At 35.0% G+C, this 22,615-nt stretch overlaps 1 protein-coding gene and 1 non-coding gene across 2 annotated transcripts in view; one reads left to right on the forward strand and one right to left on the reverse strand.

Moving 5' to 3' along the window:
- The window catches only part of CAAP1 (caspase activity and apoptosis inhibitor 1), a 65,261-nt gene that overhangs the window by 27,419 nt on the left and 15,227 nt on the right, over positions 1-22,615 (forward strand). The window contains exon 5 of the mRNA XM_077148006.1: positions 9,324-9,397. Coding sequence (XP_077004121.1) covers positions 9,324-9,397 — 74 coding nt within the window. The remainder of the gene's footprint in view (positions 1-9,323; positions 9,398-22,615) is intronic.
- LOC143675314 (U6 spliceosomal RNA) lies at positions 14,564-14,670 on the reverse strand. The gene has a single exon (XR_013171547.1). It is a non-coding gene; the product is annotated as a U6 spliceosomal RNA (small nuclear RNA).

Here is a 22,615-nt window from a genome sequence, read left to right on the forward strand (position 1 = left end):
TTTTTGATGGCATCTAGGCATTTAATTACCTTAATTAGTTTATTCTGGAGATTGTTTTCACTTCTTTTATCTAGAGTTTTCTTGCTGGTTGGATTTGTTGTCTGTCTATTCTTTCACATTCAGTTCGGCTTTTTCTGGCCCTCTAGCTTAGGTTTTGTTTACTAGATCAGAATTTTTCAGTTCTTGTTTTTTTGTTTCTTGCCCTGCCTGTATGGTACCTTTCTCCCATGCCTTAGGAGGGTCTACTTAGGTATTATAGACTCCAGTCAGATTTTCCCAGACCAAACTGGTCACCTCTCAGTAGGAAAGAGTCATCTGTGTTAGTTTTCCCTGAGGGTGAGACCCAGCAGATTAAAAGGTTTTCCTATGAAGTCTCTGGACTCTGCGTTTTTCCTGTCCTGCCCAGTATGTGGCTCTTGTCTGCCTGCAGGTCCCACCAGCATAAGATGATGTGGTACCTTTAACTTTGGCCGAGTCTCCCTGATGGGGGCATGGTGGAGACAGAGGAGAGGTTGTAGGCTGGTTTTAATGGCTTCAAATTGCCAAGCTCTGGTATCTGAATTCCTTAAAGGGGGGATTCCACCTGAGTTGTGCTTCACCCCTCCCCTGGGGAAGGCACAGGCTCCAGCAAGCCCTCAAACGAGCTTGTTTCTGCCTATGCCTGGGCAGTTGCAGCCTCAGGAGCCCTGCCGCTGTATCCAAAGGCAGTCAAGCCTTTGTAGAAGTACAGCCACAAAAACCTCTGTTTCTTTTTTTTTTTCTTTTTCCCTTAGCCGGGGCAAAAATGAGCAACCTCTGCTTTGACCAGGTTCACCTGAGCTGGGGGCCTATTTTTAGTTGTCAGAATTTGGTCATTCCACAATTGGCATTTGGTTGGGCTCAGCCCCTGCTGCTGGTAAAGTCTCTTTCCTTTCCCCTCCGGGAAGCAGCCTGTGGGGGAGGGTGCCAGCTGCTGAGGCTTGGAGAACTCACTGTTCTGGGGGAACTTGTATCCGGCCCAGCTGGTCCAGACTGGGGTACGCTGTGTGTCCGGTCACTGATGTGGCCCCAGGAGCTGTTCTGTACTGTTCCTGGTTATTTAGTAGCTGTTATGGAAGACAAGCTAAATTGCGCACCTTGCTAGGCTGCCATCTTGGCTCTCCCCGACATCATTTTCTTAAAAGTTTCTGTTAAATCATTGATCTGATTCTTTGTATTAATTACCCTTTCCATTTCATTTAAAAAATAAATTCAGTAATGTTCACAGTATACTAAACTAGTTTTAATAGCTGTCGTCTTATGTGCTTTTAGACTTCTCCCATGATTTGAACTATTTGCTTATCAAGAGTCACACATATGTTTCCAATGTGATTATTGTAATTATATAATTTAGTTAAATATACAAACAGATGCAATATTAATATTTAAAGAGTAGTTGGCTAAATAAAATACTTTGGGAAAACTCAAAATTGAATTGCTAAAAAGTTATGGACGCATTAGCTCTGGGAAGCAATGATAAAAGATTAGGGAAATTGCATGAATATAGAGGGTTTTCTTTTTACACTCAGATTTTTGTGTTTTAAGTAAGCCAGAACTAGAAATGTGGGGTATATGCTTCATCAGTGTGGTATAATAGGAGTAGAATGAGATGGAACTCTATTCTGTGATTCATATTAAAGATAAGGCTTTGGCTCCATATCTAAAGATTAATAATAATGATGAACATTTCTATGTTTTGTTAACCTAAAATGATCAAATTATATTGTGGTTAAACTATATTGTGATTGAATTAAATTATATAGATCTGTAATTTAAATTTTTCCCTGTTAGAAAAATTTCAGCTAAGTAACGTTATTTGCCTGAGTTGGATAAAAGGACTTTAACTGTATCAGGTTTTTTGTTTATTTGTTTTTGCTTTTTATTATGAAAGCTGTCAAGCATGTAAAAAAGTAGAATGAAGTGTATAAAGAACCCCTGTATACTTACTGCCTAGATCTAGCAGCTGTAATACTTTCCCACATCTGCTTTTATTTATTTATTTATTTGTATTCTGTATGTCTGGGGTCACATTTCATTCTTTTTCCATGTGAATATCCCCATATTGCAGAATCATTTGCTGAATTTCATTTTGTTTTGTTTTGGGTTTTTGTTTGTTTGCTTGCTTGTTTGTTTGGGAGTACATGGGCTGGGAATCGAACCTGGGTCTTCTGCATGGCAGGTAAGAACTCTACCACTGAATTACCCTTGCACCCCCTACTTTTGATGTATTTTAAAAATAAATTGCAGTTAGCTTAATTCTAAATATTTGTGTTTGCATTTCTAAAAAACAAGGACATTTTCCTAAGTAGCCAAAATATTATAACACTTAACAATATTAGCAGTAGTTGTCTAATATCCTGTAATATCTGCTTCATATTAAAATTTTCCTCAATATCCCCAAAGCGTCTTTTATTGTTAATGATCTTGACTTGTTGAGAAAACTAGGTAAGTTGTTCTGAAAATGTCTAACTTTCAGGCTTTTTCTGATGGCTTCTTCATGGTGTTGTTTGACTTGTTTCTGTATCTGCTGATATTCTTGAAAGCTGAAATTTCTTAATTAACTTTTTAAATCAACAAGTGTATTAGTATGTTATTGCTGCTGTAACAAATTACCGCAAATTTAATGGCTTAAAACAGCAGACATTTATTCTCTCATGGTTCTGAATACCAAAAGTCCAAAATCAATTTCACTGAGCTGAAGTCAAGGTGTTGACAAGACTGGGTCTTTATAGGACCCTGTGGGAAGAATTCATTTCCTTTCATTTGTTGGCATTTAGTGCTACCTGAATTCCTTGGCTCCCGGTCTTTGGAACAGTTCCAGCCTCTGCTTTCTTCATGATAGTTTCCTTTGTTTCTGACTTCTCTGTGTCCTTCTTACAAGGACCATTGTGATTACTTTGGGCCCACCAGTATAATCTCTCCATTTCAAGATCCTGAATTTAATTACATCTGCAAAATCCTTTTGTCCTATAAGGTAACATGTTCACAGGTTCCAGAAATTAGGATGTAGCCATATTGGAGGGGCTACTATTCAGTCTACCCCAATAAAGAAAAGTGTGAAGCTGAAGATAACTCCTGCTGACTCAAAACAAAACAAAAGGAAAACAAAAAAAATCTAAAGTAATATGTATATAACTAGTAAGAAAACTCAAGCATTACACAAAGGTATTAAATAGGGGGAAAAAGCCTCTTTTTACCTCTTCATCCAACCCCATCCTCTTCCTATCCTTAACCTTTCTCCAAAGCAGTCCTTATAAACTTTTTTTATGGCATGGTCCCCTTCTGATGTCTGTGGACCCTTTCAAAGTAATGTTTTTTGTTTAATTTTTTAATCCTTGAACTAAAATAAATAGATTCACCAAGGAACTAAATTATATTGAAATGGTTAATAATGTGAAAATATTTTGTGATTGTCATGTGTACTTATTAACAAATTAACTAATAAAATCTCGCAACAGTTCCAGTAACTTCCATAATTTTAAAATAGTGGTTATCATAAACAATATTTTGGATATTTGCAACAACGATTATAGTATGATGTGAAAATCTGTGATTTCTTTTGATGATAGAAATACAGATGCTGCTAACATCTAAGAGAAATGCTTAGTTTTGATTAGATTTTAGTGAAAATGCAGGTATAATTTTCCCTCATCTGTGGTAGTCTGACTAAGACTACCCAAGAGCTATCCAAGTCCTAATCTCTGGAACCTGTGAATATAAATTTGTATGGCAAAAAGGGACTTTGCAAATGTGTTCAAGTCAAGAATCTCAAGATGGGGAGATTATCCTTGATTATTCAGGTGAACCCTAAATGCAGTTACATGCATCTTTATAAGGAGGAGGTGGAGAGAGATTTGACATAGACAAAAAAGATTTCTGTTTGACAGTAGCAGAGGGAGGCAGAGTCAGAAAAAGGTTGTTACCCACTGGCTTTGAAAATGGAGAAAGGAGCTTTGAGCCCAGGAATAAAAGAGAATGCAGCTCTTGATACTGGAAAAGGTAAGGAAATAGATTCTTTCCTAGAGCCTCTGGAAGGAACCGTATGTAGCCATACCAATATCTTGATTTCACCTCAGTGATACTGAATTAGGATTTCTGGCTTCCAGAACTGAGAGAGTAGGTTTCTGTTGCTTTAAGTCACTAAGTTTGTGGTAATTTGTTGTAGCAGCCATAGGAAAAAACTACACCATCCAAGTTCACATACCACATGATTCAATCCACAGATTCTTTGTTTTAGGGGATCAAGGGGTAGGGATGATAGACAGTACATAGACCCATATTAAGGACCCCCACGTGTATATATGGGTATAAATAATTTTTAGGTATTGCTACTTGGAGAGCTATTTTTACAAGTAGTAGAATGACTGTATAAATGTAAAGAGTGCAGAGTTAAATTGCTTGTATTTTTAACAGAACTACATAGCTTACTGTTGATCTTTTGCAAATTACTTAACCTTCCTGGGTCTCAATTTCCTCATCTGGAGAATAGGAATAATACAAATACTATTTACCTCATAGGATTGCTAAGATGATTAGTGAGAAGATGCTAGTAAAGTGCTTAGAACAATACCCTTCACATAGTAAGTACTTAACAGTGCTATCTGTTATTTGCATTGGAATTTTAACCTTACATTGATGAGTATTGGAAATTTTCCCTGCTCTCATTTCCTTTTATGTTATGAAAGCCTAAAGAAAATAGCAAGATAATTCTTTGTGAGTTTTAATTATTCTTTACTGTTACTGCTTTTTAGAAAAACAATAATTCATTATTTGCTAGTGTCATTTTTTCCCCTTTATTACATAAAGGAAACAATAGTTTAAATTAAGAGAAAGTTAATGTATATATTATTTTAAAGCATAAAAAGAATTTTCTCATAAATTTAGGTCAGTTTGTTATATTGGCATGATTTTCTGTGAGCCCAGTTCTCATATATATATATATATATGAGTTGACTGTGTTTCTACCTGGTAAAGGCTAAGTTGCTTATCTGGGCCCTACTTAGGTGCTTATATAAATTGCTATCAGGCTATAATGCTTACGTAGATTGTTTTACATAATAGGGGAATTTATCAGAAAACCTTCACAGAAAGTTTCACTGATTATTGACAGCATTACAACGTAATTCTTTAATAGGACTCCACATTCAACCTGCATGTTTCACTTTTTTGTTTTGTTTTGTTTTGTTTTTGGCATGGACAGGCTTCAGAAATCGAACCCAGTTCTCCAGCTTGGCAGGCGAGAATTCTGCCACTGAGCCACTATTGCCTGCCCATGTTTCACTTTTAAATGCACATATAAAGTGATCTCATGCCAATTTTTAAAATTGAAAAAGACTCAAAAGTAGGAATATAGCGGTAGAGCAAAGGGGAGATACTCACCTCTTTCATTCCCTTTAATCACTTTTAAATAGAATAAAGCCCTCTACTTAGGGAATTGTCTATTTATGAAAACTTGGAATTGCGTTGGGACAGTTTATGCAACAAATCTTTAGAGAATCTTGCATCAGAGTAAATGTACCTTTTTTATTATATAGTTCTGTGAGTTTGGACAAATGGATACAGGCATGTATCTACCATTTCATTTATGATATGGAACAGTTCATCCCACCAGAAATTCCCCCCATTTTCCTTTGTAGTCAGCCATTTCTCCCATTCCCAGCCCCACACAAGTACGATTTGATTTCTGTCCCTATACTTTTTCCTTTTCTATAATGTCATATAAATGGGATCATACCATATATAGCCTTTTGAATCTTAACTCCATTGTGTGGGTGTAGCAGTTTGTTTACCCATTCCTCAGTTGAGATACTCTGATGGTCCAGATATTGACCCCCAAAGATGTCCTCATACTAATCCCTGGAATCTGAGAATATGTTAGCTTACATGGCAAAAGGTACTTCACATATGTGATTGAGGCTAATAAGCACTTTAATATGGAGAGATTATATCCTGGTTGACTCGATCGTTGTGATTATGTCCAGGTTCACTCAGTCTCATATGCGTCCTTAAAAGTATAAGAGGAAGGCAGAATAGTGAGGGAGATGAGACTTGAGGAGAACCTGGCCTACTCTTAAGGATTTTGAAGATGGAAGCCAAGAAATGCAGCCTCTAGAAGCTGGGAATGACCCTCCACCTATAGCCAGCAAGAAAATAGGGACCTTGGATGTACTCCTAATTTAGTTGTTGGAACCAAATTCATCCAACAACCCATGCGAGCAAGAAATGGATTCTCCCCTAGACCCTTTAAAAGAAATGTAGTTTCAGACACCTTGATTTAAGTCTGATAAGACCCATACTGAACTTCTAATATACAGAATCATAATATAATAAATGTGTTGTTTTAAGCCAGTAAATTTGTAGTGATTTGTTAAGGAGTAATAGAAAACTAATATAGGAACATTTAATTTATTTCCAGTTTTTGGTGAGTTCAAAGAAAGACACCATAAACATTTACATAAAAATATATATATGAACATTTTACTTGGCAGTGTTCATTTTCATTTTACTTGGGCAAGTACCTAGGAGTGGGATCGCTGGGTCATATTGTAGTCTTTATTTAACTTTATAAGAAACTTCCTGTTTTCTGGAATGACTCCCAATTTGTATTCCAGCCAGCTGTGTATGAGAGTTCCATTTGTTCTGCATCATCACTAATACTATATATGAGCATTCCATTTGTCAGTTTGATTTTATGTGTATTTATGTTTACACTTTCTAGTGTATATACAGTGGTATATCCTTGTGATTTTCATTTGTATTTCCCTAATAACTAATGATGTTTAACGTTACTAATGTGTTTGCCATCCATTTATCATCTTTGGTGAATTGACATTATATTTTTACCTAATTTTTTAAAATTTGGGTTGTTTTCTTATTGTGATTGATAGCTCACTCAACAGTAGTTTTAGAAGAACAGAACTCTTAATTTTGTTGAAGTTCAGGGTCTTGGCCCAGCCAGGGCTTTCCAAGGAAAGACCAAAGGAAACACCAGGCAGGGCTGAAGCATGTACTTTATTAAGGGAACTTACGTAAAGGAGAAATTAAACAGCTCAGAAGGCAGCTGTTCAAAGTGTGGACGCAGCACTCTGCGACTAGGCAAGAATTAGCAGGGCCAGTTCTCCCGGCCAAACAAAGGCATTCCATTGAGTATGAGAACATGGGTAACCTGAGGGACTTGCTTGGTAGGTAACAGTAACATTTCAAGATTCTCAGAAATAGACCATCTGCACATTCTTTCCTCCCTAGGGAGGCCTGCTAAACTGACTAACTGCAGGCTGCTGTATGCTCAAGTTTCTCAGAATTTTAAGGAACTACCTGGGCCCTGGGCTCCTACATTCAGTTTATCAATTATTTTTATTTATAGATAGATCATGCTTTTAGTGTCATATCCAAGAAGTCTTTGCTTTAAATTGTATCACAGATCTCTGAATTCACATGTTAATTTTAGTTGTACAGTCTAAATGTAGGAAAAATTAGATAATATAGATTTTAAAATTTTGAACTGTTTCTGGGACTTTTTTGACTTCCTATAACTTGGATGTGAAAGCATTAGCTTTTTGCTTTTTAGCCACAAGGTGGTGTACTACACCTATAATCTGAAATTGTGTTGGCGACTTTGTTGAGCAGCCTGACCAAACCCAACTTAAGATAAAATAAATAGAATGTTATACAATCCACTTTGGACACTAAAAGCAGATAGTCTTTGTAGGAGGATTTGGTTTTATTTGAAAGGGTTTTGAGAAGCTTTTATAGGTAGGCTAGTTTTTCCATATTATTAATTAAAAATTTTTAAACATTTTTTTGTTGTGAAATATTTAACATTTTTTCTTTGTCTTTTATAACTTTGATATGAAAGCAAATAAACAAACAAACAAAACCCCTAGCTTTCTCCCCTCTTTTTAAATAGAAAATTCCTCATTTTCATCTTGGGCTTTTCTGATGTTTCCTCATGATTAAGCAGTATATTCTCAGCCAGAGTATTGCCTAGGTGATGTTGTACCCTTAGGGTATTGTGTATTACATATGTCCGTCTGCTTTTTAATGGTGATATTTCATTATGTTGCTGTGTAGCAGCAAACAAACATTTTCTCTAAAGAAAGATACTTTGAAGTAGATTAATGCTCCCAATAGGTGAAATCTAATTTGACTGCAAGGCTTGAGATAGCATATTTTTAACTTTATTCCTTACAAAACTCTTAATGTACTATATTGGCATTTAATCTGCCCTTGAATCGCCAAGGAGTATTGTTGATGTCCTCTTTGGGATCTTCTAATGAATTTTTCTGGCAAAAGAATGAAATCTGAGTAGATGACACTAGACAGAAAGAAGTATTAGAAAACTGAGGTATTTCAGTTATAAATCTCTTAGATGTTATAAGTAAAACTAAATCCAAACCGTTTCATAGTCTGTATTTGAGTTTGTGCTTGTATTAGTAAAGTTTAATACAAACAAAACATATGAATAAATAAAATATTTAAGTGCCAATATATTGAATGGAAACAATATGTAAACTTCTCAAGGAAATTATCACATCTTCCAGCCCCACCCTTTGGTTATTTGAGGGATTTGTTACTGTTGACTAAATAGTTATGAGTAGGAAATTTACTAGATATTTCTAGTATGCTAATGTTAGGGTGTGCATAAAATTCTCATAAGGTAATAAGTACCTATTTTTAAAGTAAATGGTCACTTATCTCACTTGAATATTAATATTTGTTACATTAATATGTATATGGCCTAATACTCTCTAAGGTAGAACATTAGTTTATAGCTTTTGCAGAACAGGGCAAATTGAAATATTTTTGCATATTGCACTTTTCCATTTACTTTGGTTACATATGTATATTGCATATAAAATATGTATGTCCCATAGACAGTAGACATCAAAGCAGTTGAGATATGAAATTAGATGAATATAAAATAATTTGAATGCCAAAGTACCCATTAAATTTAACAGTTGAATTTGGAAAATTATTGGATACTGCTGTGAGTTGTGATTTTTTCCTTCATCTACCCTGCAGACTTTTGGGAGGGAAAAGAAATTACCTCCATTTTCCTTCCAGGTCTATCCCTTGATTTTGCAAAGAAGTATGCCACTTAAATTGGTAAATGTAGCTGCTGCTTCTGATACCTGTATGTATGTTTCTGAGTGTCCAGAGAAGATTAAGTTGAATTTTGGAAACTTATAAGAATTCACTGTATCTTCCCAAGTACCTAACTTAATTCTAAGAACCTGAACAGTAGATATTATTTAATTTACTATAGTTTTAAAATTTTTTAAAGTTTATTTATTTTTATTCCTCAGACAAGAAATCTGTATAGATTCTACTTCATCCCTGAAAGAGAATAAGCAGCCTGAAGGTTTGGAGTTAAAACAAGGTATGGATCAAGAACTTAATTTTGTATAACATTTATCTGAAGATCAGAGGTATTTTATCACTAATAAATTTTCACAATGTTCCAGCTTACCCCTATTTCACATAAAGGGAAACAGAAAATAATTTGTTTTTTCCAAGACCAAAAGAGTCCAGAATATATTCTTCAATTCAACATGTCCTTTAACCACTGGATTTTACTCTGACAGATTCCAACGGAAAATCATCTTGAATAGTTTTAGTTCAGTAATCTCTGCTATACATATCCTGAAATTGCAGGATACTGGAGATATGTTAACTGGGTAGCTTTAGATTGTGTGGGGGGAAAGTGATAAATTTTATAGGATAACTTTTTTCTTTCTTTGCAGAGAAATTTTGCCTTGTTAATAATGCAGATTTTTCTGATGGTTTTGAAAATGCTGTTATTTTCAAAAGTCTTATGTTAGACGCATAGATAGCAAGACAAAATTTCTTTGTACTTCTGATACATAAACTTATATTCATAATTTCACTTGCATATATTTGTTATATACATACATACCTGCTATGTACACATCATTATAATATAATGTCATAGTATGTTTTTAGTTCATATTGTACTCTCTCACACTTCATTTGTAATTGGGTAAATTGTTTCTTCCCTTTGAACCACAAAAATAGGTAGTGTGGAGATTATGCTTTTAAATCATCTGGGGAGGAGTGAATGTCATATAAAATGTAGAAAAAGCTGGAATGGGCAGATTTATTTCAATTCTAAGGGGAAAAGGAATGGAAATCATATTGTGCAAATTAGCTGGTGCTGCCACTCAAGGGAAGATATTTTTCTTTTCCCACATTCACGTACCTGGAATTAAAGCTCTTTGCAACTCCCTTTGCAGTATCAACAGCCTGTTTTGCTGTGCTTTTCAGCCAAGGAGGCAAAGAAGGAGAGCAAAAGATCTCAGAGTGGCCAGTTGTCACAAAGTTGAGACCTTTTATGCATAGGAAAGTATAAACCATCTTCAGGTTCTTACCTAGAAATCAGTAACATCAAGGATACACACTGATGGTGTCTTTAAGTTATAGCAATCAGAGGTGAAAAAACGTAAGATCAGAACACAGCAGTACCACTGTGTAATACAAATTATTCATGCTTATATTCTGACTAACTGTAGGAAATTGTTAAATTCCAACTCTTTTGTTTAAGAAAGTAGGAAAAAAGCTAAAATCTTTTAGAAAGCTGTCTATAAAAAATGATTAAAGCATAAGAAGTTTTATTCTATAAAGGGTTAAACAAGTTGTCTAGAAGATTCATTTATGTAGAACATGCCCCTTATAATCCAGATAAATATTTAATATTGCTGAAATCTGAACCAGATAGTAATTTCCTTGAAGTGGTGTGAGAAGCTGAGGTACACCAGGAAATAGAAATCCTGGTAAAACTCAATAAAGATTGTTACCTTTTTTCTAATGATCTAATATTGTCTATTTTTAATGTGCAAAACTTTCAAAATCAATTTAATATTATCTCTAACTTTTCTTGCATAACCAGCTGCTATTCGTGTTTACAGTGAGCTTAATAAAAATGTAATATAATGCTCCTTATGTTTTCTGACATTTTATTTAATGGCTTGACCATTTAAAAGTCTTCATTGAAACTTACTTAATATTGACATAAGCTAAGTCCAGTAGACCGATATATAAAGCAAGATAGAATTTTCCCTTTCTTCTTTAAGAATAAAATACATTTTATTATATAACCTGTTATTGATGTATGATATTTATAGGTTTTTTTAAATTATGCTTCCAGTTCTTTGAGCTTCCAAAAAATTAACATATTGAAAAGTACTGGCTATAAGTTAAATTGAAATTTGAATTACCTGTATAGTGCTTGTTGCACTTTAGATACAAAGAAAACATTTTAAAAATTTCAAACAAATCTCTGCTAATCTTAAGGAATTTGCTTCCTAAAAACTTTATAAAGTAAGTAGATTTACTCAAGACATTCAGCAACATATTGGTTCATGTTTAAATTATCACCTTAAAGTTTATATGTGGTGATATGTATAGTTTTGCAAGATTTTCTCCTTTGTAACTACAAGAAGTTACGTTATTATGTTTACATCCCTCCTTGGGAGTTGTCAAGAGTAATTTTTTAAGCAATACAGAGAAATAGCTGAGAGAAGTATGAATATTTGGGTTAATGAGAAAAATTAGGGTTTATAATAGTTATTTTAAACTGTTTGGAGGACTATCAAATAGAAGAGGGATTAGGCTTGTTCTTTATGGCTCCCAGAATAAATTAGAACCAGTAAATAGTTATCATTAGACAGATTTTGGTTCAGTTTATATATTTCAAATAATTAGAAGTATCAGAAAATACAGTGGGCTGCCTTCTGAGAAATTCTGTTGAAGACGTTCAAACGTAGGTTGCATGAACAGCCACTTGATGGCATTGTTGTAGAGCAGATTTAAACAGATATTGGATGATTGGCCTGGTTTGCGAAGGTACTTTCTAGTTAGCAGATTTTATAAAGACCAGCACCTAGTGCAGTGCACTAGGGTGGAGTGATTAACTGTTTTCTTAAATTGTTTAATGGAAGCAGAGTGAAAATGTACAAAATTTTTTTTCTGTTATCTCTAGTTTTTTTTTGTCTACTAGGGAATTAAATGTGACTAAATCTGTAGGAGATTGTTAAATTAAGTTCTAATTCTTTTGCTTAAGAAAGCAGGAAAAAAGATTTTAAAACAGAGAATGAATGATAGCTTAAATAGTTATCTTGTTGACAAGGGCTTCAAGAATTTGAAAGATAGACTATAGTAGAGGAAAAATGTTTATTGCCAGTGGTTTAGTTATGTGATAGAAGCTAAGAATGGACATTAAATATTTTCTATGGGCTTCTTTCAGGCTTTCATACCAGTGGTCACCAAATTGTGATTGTGCACACTACAAAGGTTTACAGGAAGAAAATACCAGAACTTCTAAAATAAAAAAGTAAATATAAACAAATTTGTTTAAATCTCTCCCTTTCAAAATTTCTCATCAAATATAATTGTAGTAGTACGTATTAGTTTGTAAGTAAATTAAAAATATATACTGGGATTCATACTTAAAAATATTTTTGCTGTTAGGGGTTATATAGATCAGGAAGTTGAGACCACTCTTTTAGACAGTTAATTTATCATTTAAAAAAATTGTCGTATGAGAAAGTTTGCCATTATTTAGCAAAGGTATTAGGAATAAAATTATATGAGACCATCTGAATCCTGAATCCTCAAGGTGATGGTTAAGTAGAAAAATCCAACTATCTTTTTATTGTTTTAAAGTCGTACTGCACTGGGAGAAGCAAAGGTGCATTAAGTACAATAAAAAAGAATTAAACAATGAATTTGCAGCTAAAAAAAAAGAATTGAGTTTTGCTAAAATGAACTGCACAATTGCCGCTGAAGAAATAAATACAAGCTTTCAAAATTAAAAAGATGAGAAAAATGCCATCAGAGAGTTTTATTGCTTTGTAAAGGAAGAGAAAATGAAGATTATCAGCTATTTAAGCAGCATTTGTTGGCCAGGAGGTTTACATGGCTGCCATAGAAATCTTGAGCTTCGAAAGTGATCTTTGGGCTGCTTTCTCCTCTGAAGGCTTAAATTTCAGATCTGAGTGTTAGGGAGCTGTGGAGGACACTGAAAAGAAAGAGTTAACAAGTCTGCCTGGAATTGAAAGTAGAGAAATATACATGCCACTGATTTGTTTTAAATGTTTGTGTTTTAACTCCTTTCTTCTTAGCCCTTGATTATCTCCTTGACTGACTCTAACAAACAAGTGTTCACCAAATGCAGCATCAGAACATAAGTTCAAGTTCTATAGAGGATTTTGTAAAAATTTATTCTGGAGAAACATCCAGTTTAGCAACTGGTGAAGTAGTATTACATTACCATCAGTGCTACTTAAGGATTTGCATTTCTTACCTTACTCCTTTGAGCCTTTTCACAAGTTATTACAAGCAAATGACACTAAACAGGATCTTCCTGGCTTTTTAATTTGTCTCTTTCAATATGTAGTATTGAATGAAAGGGTGAAAATTACATTTTGTATGGCAGATTAGCCCATACTGTTTCTGTACCTTTTAAAGGCTCCTCTGTTGCATTTAATTGTGAGACTTTCTGGATTAAAAAAAAGGTATACTGGCAAGGTCTTTGAATGCATAATGCCCTGCATCTGTTTTACTGAGAATGAAATTATGAGAGATTTTATTTAGTATTTTCAGAAGAATGTTTATTTCCATGTTTCTTTAAATTGTACCGATTTTAAACATTTTCTCCTGTGATATATTTCACAGGACCCTTTTAGGGCAAGTACTTTGTGAATTACATAGTCCAAACCTTCTTCAAATGCTTTGATCTCTGTCTTAGTTTGACAGGGCTGCTATAACGAAGTACCACATACTGATCGGCTTAAACAACAGGAATTTATTATCTCATACCTTTGGAGGCCAGTAGTCCATAATCAAATGACATACTGGTGTTGGCTTGCTGGCAGTCCATAACTCAGTCTTTGCCTCCATCTCATGACCATTTGTCTCTTTCTATCTCTTACTCACTCTGTGCCCAATTTCCTCAGCTTATAAGACTCCAATCATTTTGGACAAAGGCCCACCCTGATTCTTGAAAGATCCTATTTACAAATGAGTTCACATCCATAGTGTTAGAAAGAAAGCCATACCTGAAAGAGAATAAACACTTACCTGATTGTGGAGAAGTAAAGAATTTATTAACAATCTTGCAATAATGGGCATGCACCCAAAAAATTGTGGCTAGCATCCTGAGCAACAAAAAGCAGTAGTATTTATTTCCTAAGCCTAGCACACAGGTCCCTCACCTTTTCTCCACTGATTGGATACACCAGAGGTTTACAGCCTATCCAGATAGTCTAATTAATTACACTTTACAGTTCAGTGACCTTGGCTGTTACTCATTTAAACTCATTTCTACCTATTTGGCGCCAATTCTAGGCTTGCGTCACAGGCTCTCTCCTTTCCCTACCTGCAAGACCAGTTTGAGCTGTTCTGCAGCCCTTTCCTGTGCCATCTTTTGTGAAAGCTAAACTGAGTTTTAGTCTTACAGTAGAATCTGGGCTTAGGACTTGAACATAATTAAATCCATAGCAAACTCCTTTGTTTTTGTTTTTGTTTTTTCTATATGGAGTGCTTTGCAAATTTACATGTCATCCTTGCACACAGGCCATGCTAATCTTGTTTATAGTTTTCCAGTTTTAGTATATGTGCTGCCAAAGCAAACACAACACTTTTTAGTCATCTGTTTTCATCTAGTTCATTAGGAAATGTACCTCCTTACATAGGAGGGCTTCTACCAAAGGAAATATTGTAAATCCTAGGGCTTGAATTTAGGTTTTGTTACCAATACCTGAATTCTTTCCATATACTACAACATAGTTTATAATTTAATTAGCAATTTTTGTTGCCACAACATGTAGTTGATACACACTGAGTTTACAGATAGCAAAAACATTTATTTAGTTAATTTATTTATTTCTGTGTCTCCTACATCTTTGTTAATATGGCCTTAAGGGACCTACAATAAGGTACATTCAGCCTGAATCAGATTGAATTCTAATTCTACCTAATTAGACATAGGTCTAATCTATGGTCATTATGGTTCTGTTAAGATCTGGAAGGCAGTATAGAATGTTTGCATAGATTTTGAAAGTATGCTTGGGTTTAAATTCTGTTACTGGTACTTACTAGCAATTGGAATTGGGGCAAGTTACTTAAGCTCTCTGTTCCTTAGTTTCCTTTTTTATAAAGTGGGAATCATAAATATGAGTGCCCATTTCATTGGCTATAAGGATTAAATGAGTTAATATATTTTGTGTTTTAGAGAAGTGCCCTAGTACATAGTAAAACATTCAGTAAATATTAGCTCTTATAATTATTTCTATCATCTTTAACAGTTGTCATTACTGTTTTCTGCCTCATCATCTCAGTGTCTTTCCTGGCTGTCTCCAGTTGGTAAAAGTGCCTCTTTATTTTGAAGTATGGTCTGTCTTTATATAACCTCTACACATTGGTCCTTCTGTGTCTTTTGGATTATAGAATATGAGTTTAGTATCACCTCTAAATGACAGCTCTTCAAATCTTGAAGCTGATTCCTTTGTCCAACAAGTGCTAGGCACCAGGGATAAAAACAACTTGGCTGACAAAGGAAAACAGATGTATAAATAAATTTTTCATGCCCACCTTTATCAGAACCTGTGTATTTTCCTTCCTCCCTGTTGTAATGCATGAATCCCTGTGCTGCTAAGACCAGTCCCTCCATTTGTATACTGATCCTGTGCCTCCATGCAGTTATTTCATCTCTCTCCCTAATCACTTTCCTTTTCTCTTGTAAATTCTTGCTATCAGCTAATTCACTGATCATTGCTCAGTTATCATCTTGACTTACTAATAGCCATCGATTATAACTGCTTTCTTACACTTTTTTTATCCCCTGGTTCTTCCTTTTCATTCCCCTTTTCCTATTCCTGACTTTTAAAGGGTGAGTGCCTCAGGTCTCTTTTATATGAACTTTTTCTCTTCTTTTCATTCCTAGGTGGTGATCTTATAAGTTTCAAGACCGTGTACCAATTTATATTTGCAATTTAGACTGCTTTTCAAAACTTGCATATCCAATTTCCTTATTAGATGTCTAATAAGCATCTTAAAGTTAACATGTCCCAGAGTAAATTCTAGATCCTCTATATCCCCACTCCTCAAGCAACAAACAAAAATCCTTGCTTTTTCTGCAGTCTTGCCCACCTCAATAAATAACAGTTACGTTCTTCAGAGTGTCTACGCCAAGAATCTTGGAATCATTCTTAAAAAAAATTTTTTTTTTAATTTTAAAAAACTTTTTATTTTGAAATAATTTCAGACTTAGTAACAGGACAGTCGCAAAATAATACAAACCCCGTACAGAGAACTTCAGCCTAGCTAGACCCTGCCAAATACACAGATTCACCAATTTTAACATTTTGCCACCTTTGCTGTATCATTCTCTCTGTACCTCCCTCCTTCCCTTCTGAACATTTGAGAGCAGGTTGCGCACATCATACTCCTTGAACACGTTGTATTTCCATATGCATTGCAGACAAGAATATTCACTGTGTACCTTAAATTTAGTTATCAAATTTAAGAAATTTAATATTGATTTAAAGCCTAAAGTCGGTACTCCGGTTTTTCTTATGCTCCAATAATGTTCTTGTGAGCCTTTCTTTGCCATTCTTAGATCTCATCTAGTGTCATATATTGCATTTAATTGTTTTTTCTTTTTTCGTCTTCCCATCCCAAACATAGCATTCAGTGGGATTAATCATGTTCACAATGCTTTAGTACCCTCACCACCATCTAGTACTAGAACTTTCCCAAGCAGAAACCTTACACTCATTTTGTATTAACCCCCCATTACCCCTGCACTCCACCCCTAGTAGCCTGTACTGTATTTTCTGTCCTTGGAATTATTCTTGAGTCCTTCTTTTATTTCTTTCATCTCTGTTTTCTCTTTCAGCTGTTGAGTCCTTCTTTTATCTCTTTAATTTGAAAGCTCTACTTTCAAAATATTCAGAATTCAGCCACTTTACACCTCTTCTTCTCCCTATTATCTCTTGCCTTGTTTCTTCCAGCATCCTGATCCCCCTTTTTCTGTTCCTGCTCCCTTTTAGTCTGTTTTCCATACAGCAGTTTGAATGATTCCTTGAAAATATAATCATGTCACTCTTCTTGTCAAAGCACTCCGATAGCTTTCCATCTTACAACAAAAACAAGTTCTGAAGTCTTTCCTTCCTATGGCAGTAAAGCTTTGTATGATAAGGCCTGCCACTCTCCTTCTTGCTCATTCTGTTTCTGCCTCACAGCCTTTGTTTAGCACTCTCGGTACTCTTGGGTATCAGGGACTTTGCCTTTGCTTTTCACTCTGCCTACATGTTCTTATCCCAGATAATCATATGGGTCTTCCACACATCATTTAGATCCCTGCTCAGATGTTACCTGATCTGTCTAAAATGGTTAGCTCTGCTTTTTTTTCAGAGTTTACGAACCTCTTAATAAATCTAGAATTTTATTGGGAATTTTGTCATTTACCGTAACTGTGGTTTTGTAGAACTAGAATTATGTTCTATCCTGTGTCTAGTTTACAGAATATTTCAGAATAGAAATAGAAATACATCAGTTGTGACTACAAGATTTACACTCATTTATGCCAGCTGTGTATTGTTGTTTAGAACAAGCTACTTGTTTTTTTAAGACCAAGCATCTCCAAATCTGTGAAGAATTCCTAGCCTACCTCACCCACCTCTTCTCTCAGTATCCCCCTATTATATGATTGATTAATTCATATCTCTGTCGTCTATTTACTTCTATTATAACATTGCCCAATAATTAATAATTGTTTTTAATTCTGCAAACAATTATTAGTACCTGTTTTAGTTTCATTGGCTGCTCAGGCCAATACCATGCAGTGGGTTGGCTTAAATAACAGGAATTTAATGGCTCACAGTTTTGAGTCTTGGAGAAGTTCCAAATCCAAGTCATCATCAAAGTGATCCTTTCTTTCTGAAGACTGGTGTTCTGAGGATGGCTGCTAGTGATCCTTGGTTCTGGGCTCCTCTGTTACATGGCAGTGCATGTAGCGGCCTCTCCTGGCCTCTCCCTTCTCTTCCCGGTTTTGTTAATCTTCAGTTTCTGACTGTTCCTAGTGTGGCCTTCTTTCTCTCTTTCATTCTGCTTATAAAGGAATGAAACCCATCCTGACTGAGTTGAACCATACCTTAACTGTAATAACCTCATCAAAAGGTCCTATTTACAGTGGGTTCACACCAAAGGAATGAATTAAGTTTAGGAATATGTTTTTCAAGGGCACATAGTGCCAAAGATATTTCTATTTGTTTACATGACTGTCCCTTTAAATGGAGAGCTGCTTCAGGACACATGATTATGTCTTGGGATCCTTTAAATTTTTAGTACTTGTCCACAGGGGTACTCATTAAATGTTTTGAATGAGTAAATGAATGGGTAGATGAGTGAAAAGAATTCCTTTTTTCCTGTTCTACCTTTTCCAATATATACATTATGCATACTAGAGAAGATGAAAGCAAAATGAAGTATTGATTTCTTTCATCTATTATTCTACTACTTACCCCAAAAAGTGTGTTGCTTCCAAGCTTATTATTCTTTCTGCTCTTAACAAAACAATGTTTTTTGTTTTGTTTTGTTTTGTTTTGTTTTGTTTTTGGTTTGCTTAGCCCTTACCTTTGTTTATATTACTTTTAAATATTCATACCAGTTTTTCATATTAATCATTATTTATGTACCCTTTGTAAGATATGTAGTCATCAACAGAGACTCTTCTATAGCTTACATTTCTTTGGATATTTCCTCATTTGGATAATTAATGTTTGAATAGAGTTTTATTTTTGAACATTTTTTGTACTCTTAAACGACCCTTCTCCATGATATTACACTTTTCTCTGACCAGTTCAGAAACATACAGGAGCTTTTTACTCTCTTCAGTTGCATTCTCACCTCTAGTATCATGAACTCTAAGATGACAGAGTTATTTTTTCCAACGGTTCCCACTGTTGTCATTTCACATATTTTCTTTTGTAGAAAGAATTAGGTGAAACTGGCAGTTCTCATTATTATTTTTCCTACTTCTTCAGTCAAACTGTTACTGTTTGTAATGTTAGGATCTCTAAATGTCTTATGAAATATACTGTCACTTTTTTGCCTAGTGATAATGACTAGCTGCCTAATGATGCTATATAAAATGTATGGTAACATTAACTAAAATTAGAATCAAATCCTAACTATCTTTTTTCTTAGCTGATATTTATGTTTAAACAAGCAAAAGCAGTGCCACAGAAATATGACAGTTTTGGGAAGTAGATAATGAGTTTGAGCACACCTTCCTTGGATGGGCAGATTGTGTAGTAATATGTTACTAGCAGAATTTATTAGTAGGTGCTCAATAAATGTCAAAATAATTATATTAGGTTGATGTTGAACTTTATGAGTTGTTCGTCCTTATCTCTTAACTTTAAGTTGCATATTTAAATATCTTCTCTTTCTGCTCTATATTTTGGAAGATTTCCTCAACATTATTTTCCAGCAGCCATTGAATACATTCTTTTGATAACCATATTTTTAAATAACAACAGTTCTTCTCTGGTTATTTTTTATTGTAACCTATACTTGTTTTATGCCTGCTGTGCTTACTGTCTACTTCAGTCCTTTCTAAGGATACTATATAGAGGCCTACCCTGCTCCCCCCATCCCCAGCGGGTTATCTTCTGATCCCTTGAGTTTTCTCTCTGTTTTAGTTTGCTAGCTGCTGGAATGCAATATACCAGAAACAGAACGGCTTTTAAAAAGGGAAATTCAGTATTTTGCAAGTTTACAATTCTAAGGCCAAGAAGATGTCCCAGTTAAAACAACTCTATAGAAATATCCAATCTGAGGCATCTAGGGAAAGATACCTTGATTCAAGAAAGCCGATGAAGTTCAGAGTTTCTCTGTAAAGTGGAAAAGCACATGGCAAACACGGTTAAGGTTTGTCTCTCATCTGGAAAGGCACGTGGTGAACACGGCATCATCTGCTAGCTTTCTCTCCTGGTTTCCTGTTTCATGAAGCTCCCCGGGAGGCATTTTCCTTCTTCATCTCCTTCTTCATTGCTGACTGTTGGACTCTCTGCTTCATGGTGCTGCAGCATTCTCTGCTCTCTCTGAATCTCCCATTCTCCAAAATGTTTCCTCTTTTGTACGACTTCAGAAACTAATCAAGACCCACCCAAATGGGTGGAGACATGCCACTACCTAATCCAGTTTAACAACCACTCTTGATTAAATCGCATCTCCAGGGAGATGATCTAATTACAGTTTCAAGCATACAATGCTGAATAAGAATCAGAAGAAACGGCTGCCTTTACAAAATGGAATTAGGATTAAAACATGGCTTTTCTAGGGTACATACATTATATCAAACCAGCACACTCTCTTTCTTCCTTTGTTCATCTTGGCCCTTCATTTACTGTAGCTGGCTTTTGTTGCTGGTTTGGATTTCCTCAGCAGTTGTTCAGATATATTTCACAAACAGATTTTCTTTTTAATATAAGTGGAGGGGTGGGCCTTCTGGTAGAGTGCTTGGGCATTTTGGTGGGGAGGGAAAGAAGGAGAGGTTCAATTGGCTCAACTATTCTGAATGCATTTAATTTTAATTATCTTGCTCTTTGCTCCACAGCCAACTCTTCCTTGATTACAAGACTCTCTAAGAAAGGTATACACTTACCTGTGGTGTCTTTGGCTGTGGTTTGCTTTGCTTTCATATTTTTGTCAATTTAATCTTGTCTACTTACATTTTGTTAAAACTTTTACAGAATTTCTGATCTTCAATGTTACCCTTTCTTGTTATCTAACACTATAATTTCATTTTTTCTTTTTAAACTGTTGCATTCTTATAAAACATTGAAGAAATACAAATGGGAAATACATTTTCTTCTATTTTCCTCCCCAGAATTAACCAGTATTAATAACCTAAAGTACTTATGCTAAATTTTTTACAAACATGAATAACATCTTTATAATTGCACTATTAATTATAACGCACTGTTTACAAGAGGTCTCACTGTTTGTGAGTACAATGTTTTTTTTCTTTAACTTTTATTCTAGTAACATATATACAACCTAAAATTTCTCCTTTTAACTCCATTCAAGCACATAATTCAAAAAACATAATTACATTCACAATGTACTACCATCAGCCACCATCCATCACCAGAAATTTACAATCAACCCAAATAGAAACTGCAAAATTGATGCATTAACTCCCCATTTCCTACCTGCTCCCCCACCCCCGGCCCTATATTCTAGATGCTGACTCTCTGAATTTGCTTGTTTTAATTATTTCAAATTAGTGATATCATACAAAATTTGTCCTTGTATGTCTGGCTTATTTCACTCAACATGATGTCTTCAAGTTGATCCAGGTTTTGTGTGTATCAGAACTTCATTCCTGCTTAAGGCTAAATAATATTCCATTGTATGTGTATACCTCATTTTATTTATCCATTTGTTGATTGATAGACATTTGGGTTGTTTCCATGTTTTGGCAATTGTGATTGATGCTGCTTTGAACATGAGTGTGCAAATATCTGTTAAGTCCCTGCTTTCATTTCCTTTGCATATGTATCTAGAAGTGGGATTACAGGTCTGTGGTATTTCTATACCTAACTTTCCAGGGACCACCAAACTCTTTCACAGTGGCTACACAATTTGACATTCCCACCAACAATGAAGAATGTTCCAATATCTCTACATCCTCTTCAACACTTCTAATTTTCTGTTTTTTGTTTCGTTTTGTTTTTAGTAGTAGCCATTCTAGTGAATGTGAAATGATATCTTACTGTGGTTTTGGTTTGCACTTCCCTGATGTCATTTGGTAGCCTATCTTTTCATTTGATAAAGTTCCTTGATGGGCAAAAGTTTTTAATTTTGATAAGGCCCTACTTAGCTTTTTTATTCCTTGTTGCTTGTGCTTTGGGTATAAAATCTAAGAAACCGTTACTAACACAAGGTCCTAAAGATGCTTTCCTATATTTTCCTGTGGGAGTTTTAAAGTCCTGGTTCTTATATGTAGGTTTGATCCATTTTGAGTTCATTTTTGTATATGAACTCAAATACAAAATATGGATATGAAGGGTCCCCCTTCATTCTTTTACATGGAGAGATCCAGTTCCCCCAGCATCATTTGTTGTGGGTTTTTTTTTTAAACCAATTTTTGTCCTTTATCCCTCCCCCTATTATTTATTTTTTTATCCTTATTTTTTACTCGTCTGTCCCTACTCTGGATAAAAGGAGCATCAGATAAAAGGTTTTCACAATCACATGGTCACACTGTAAAACCTATATCATTATACAATCATCTTCAAGAAACATGGCTACTGGAACATAGCTCTACAGTTTCAGGCACTTCCCTCTAGCCTCTCTAATACATAATGCTTAAGAATACGCTCCAGGATAACCCTCGACTCTGTTTGAAATCTCTCAGCCACTGACACTTTATTTTGTCTCATTTCTCTCCCCTTCTGGTTGAGAAGGTTTTCCCAATCCCTTCATGCTGAATGCCAACTCATTCTAGGATTTCGGTCCCACATTGCCAGAAAGGTCCACACCCCTGGGAGTCATGCCCCACATAGAG

Source organism: Tamandua tetradactyla, chromosome 2 (assembly GCF_023851605.1).
Source record: "Tamandua tetradactyla isolate mTamTet1 chromosome 2, mTamTet1.pri, whole genome shotgun sequence".
Taxonomy (NCBI): Eukaryota; Metazoa; Chordata; class Mammalia; order Pilosa; family Myrmecophagidae; genus Tamandua; species Tamandua tetradactyla.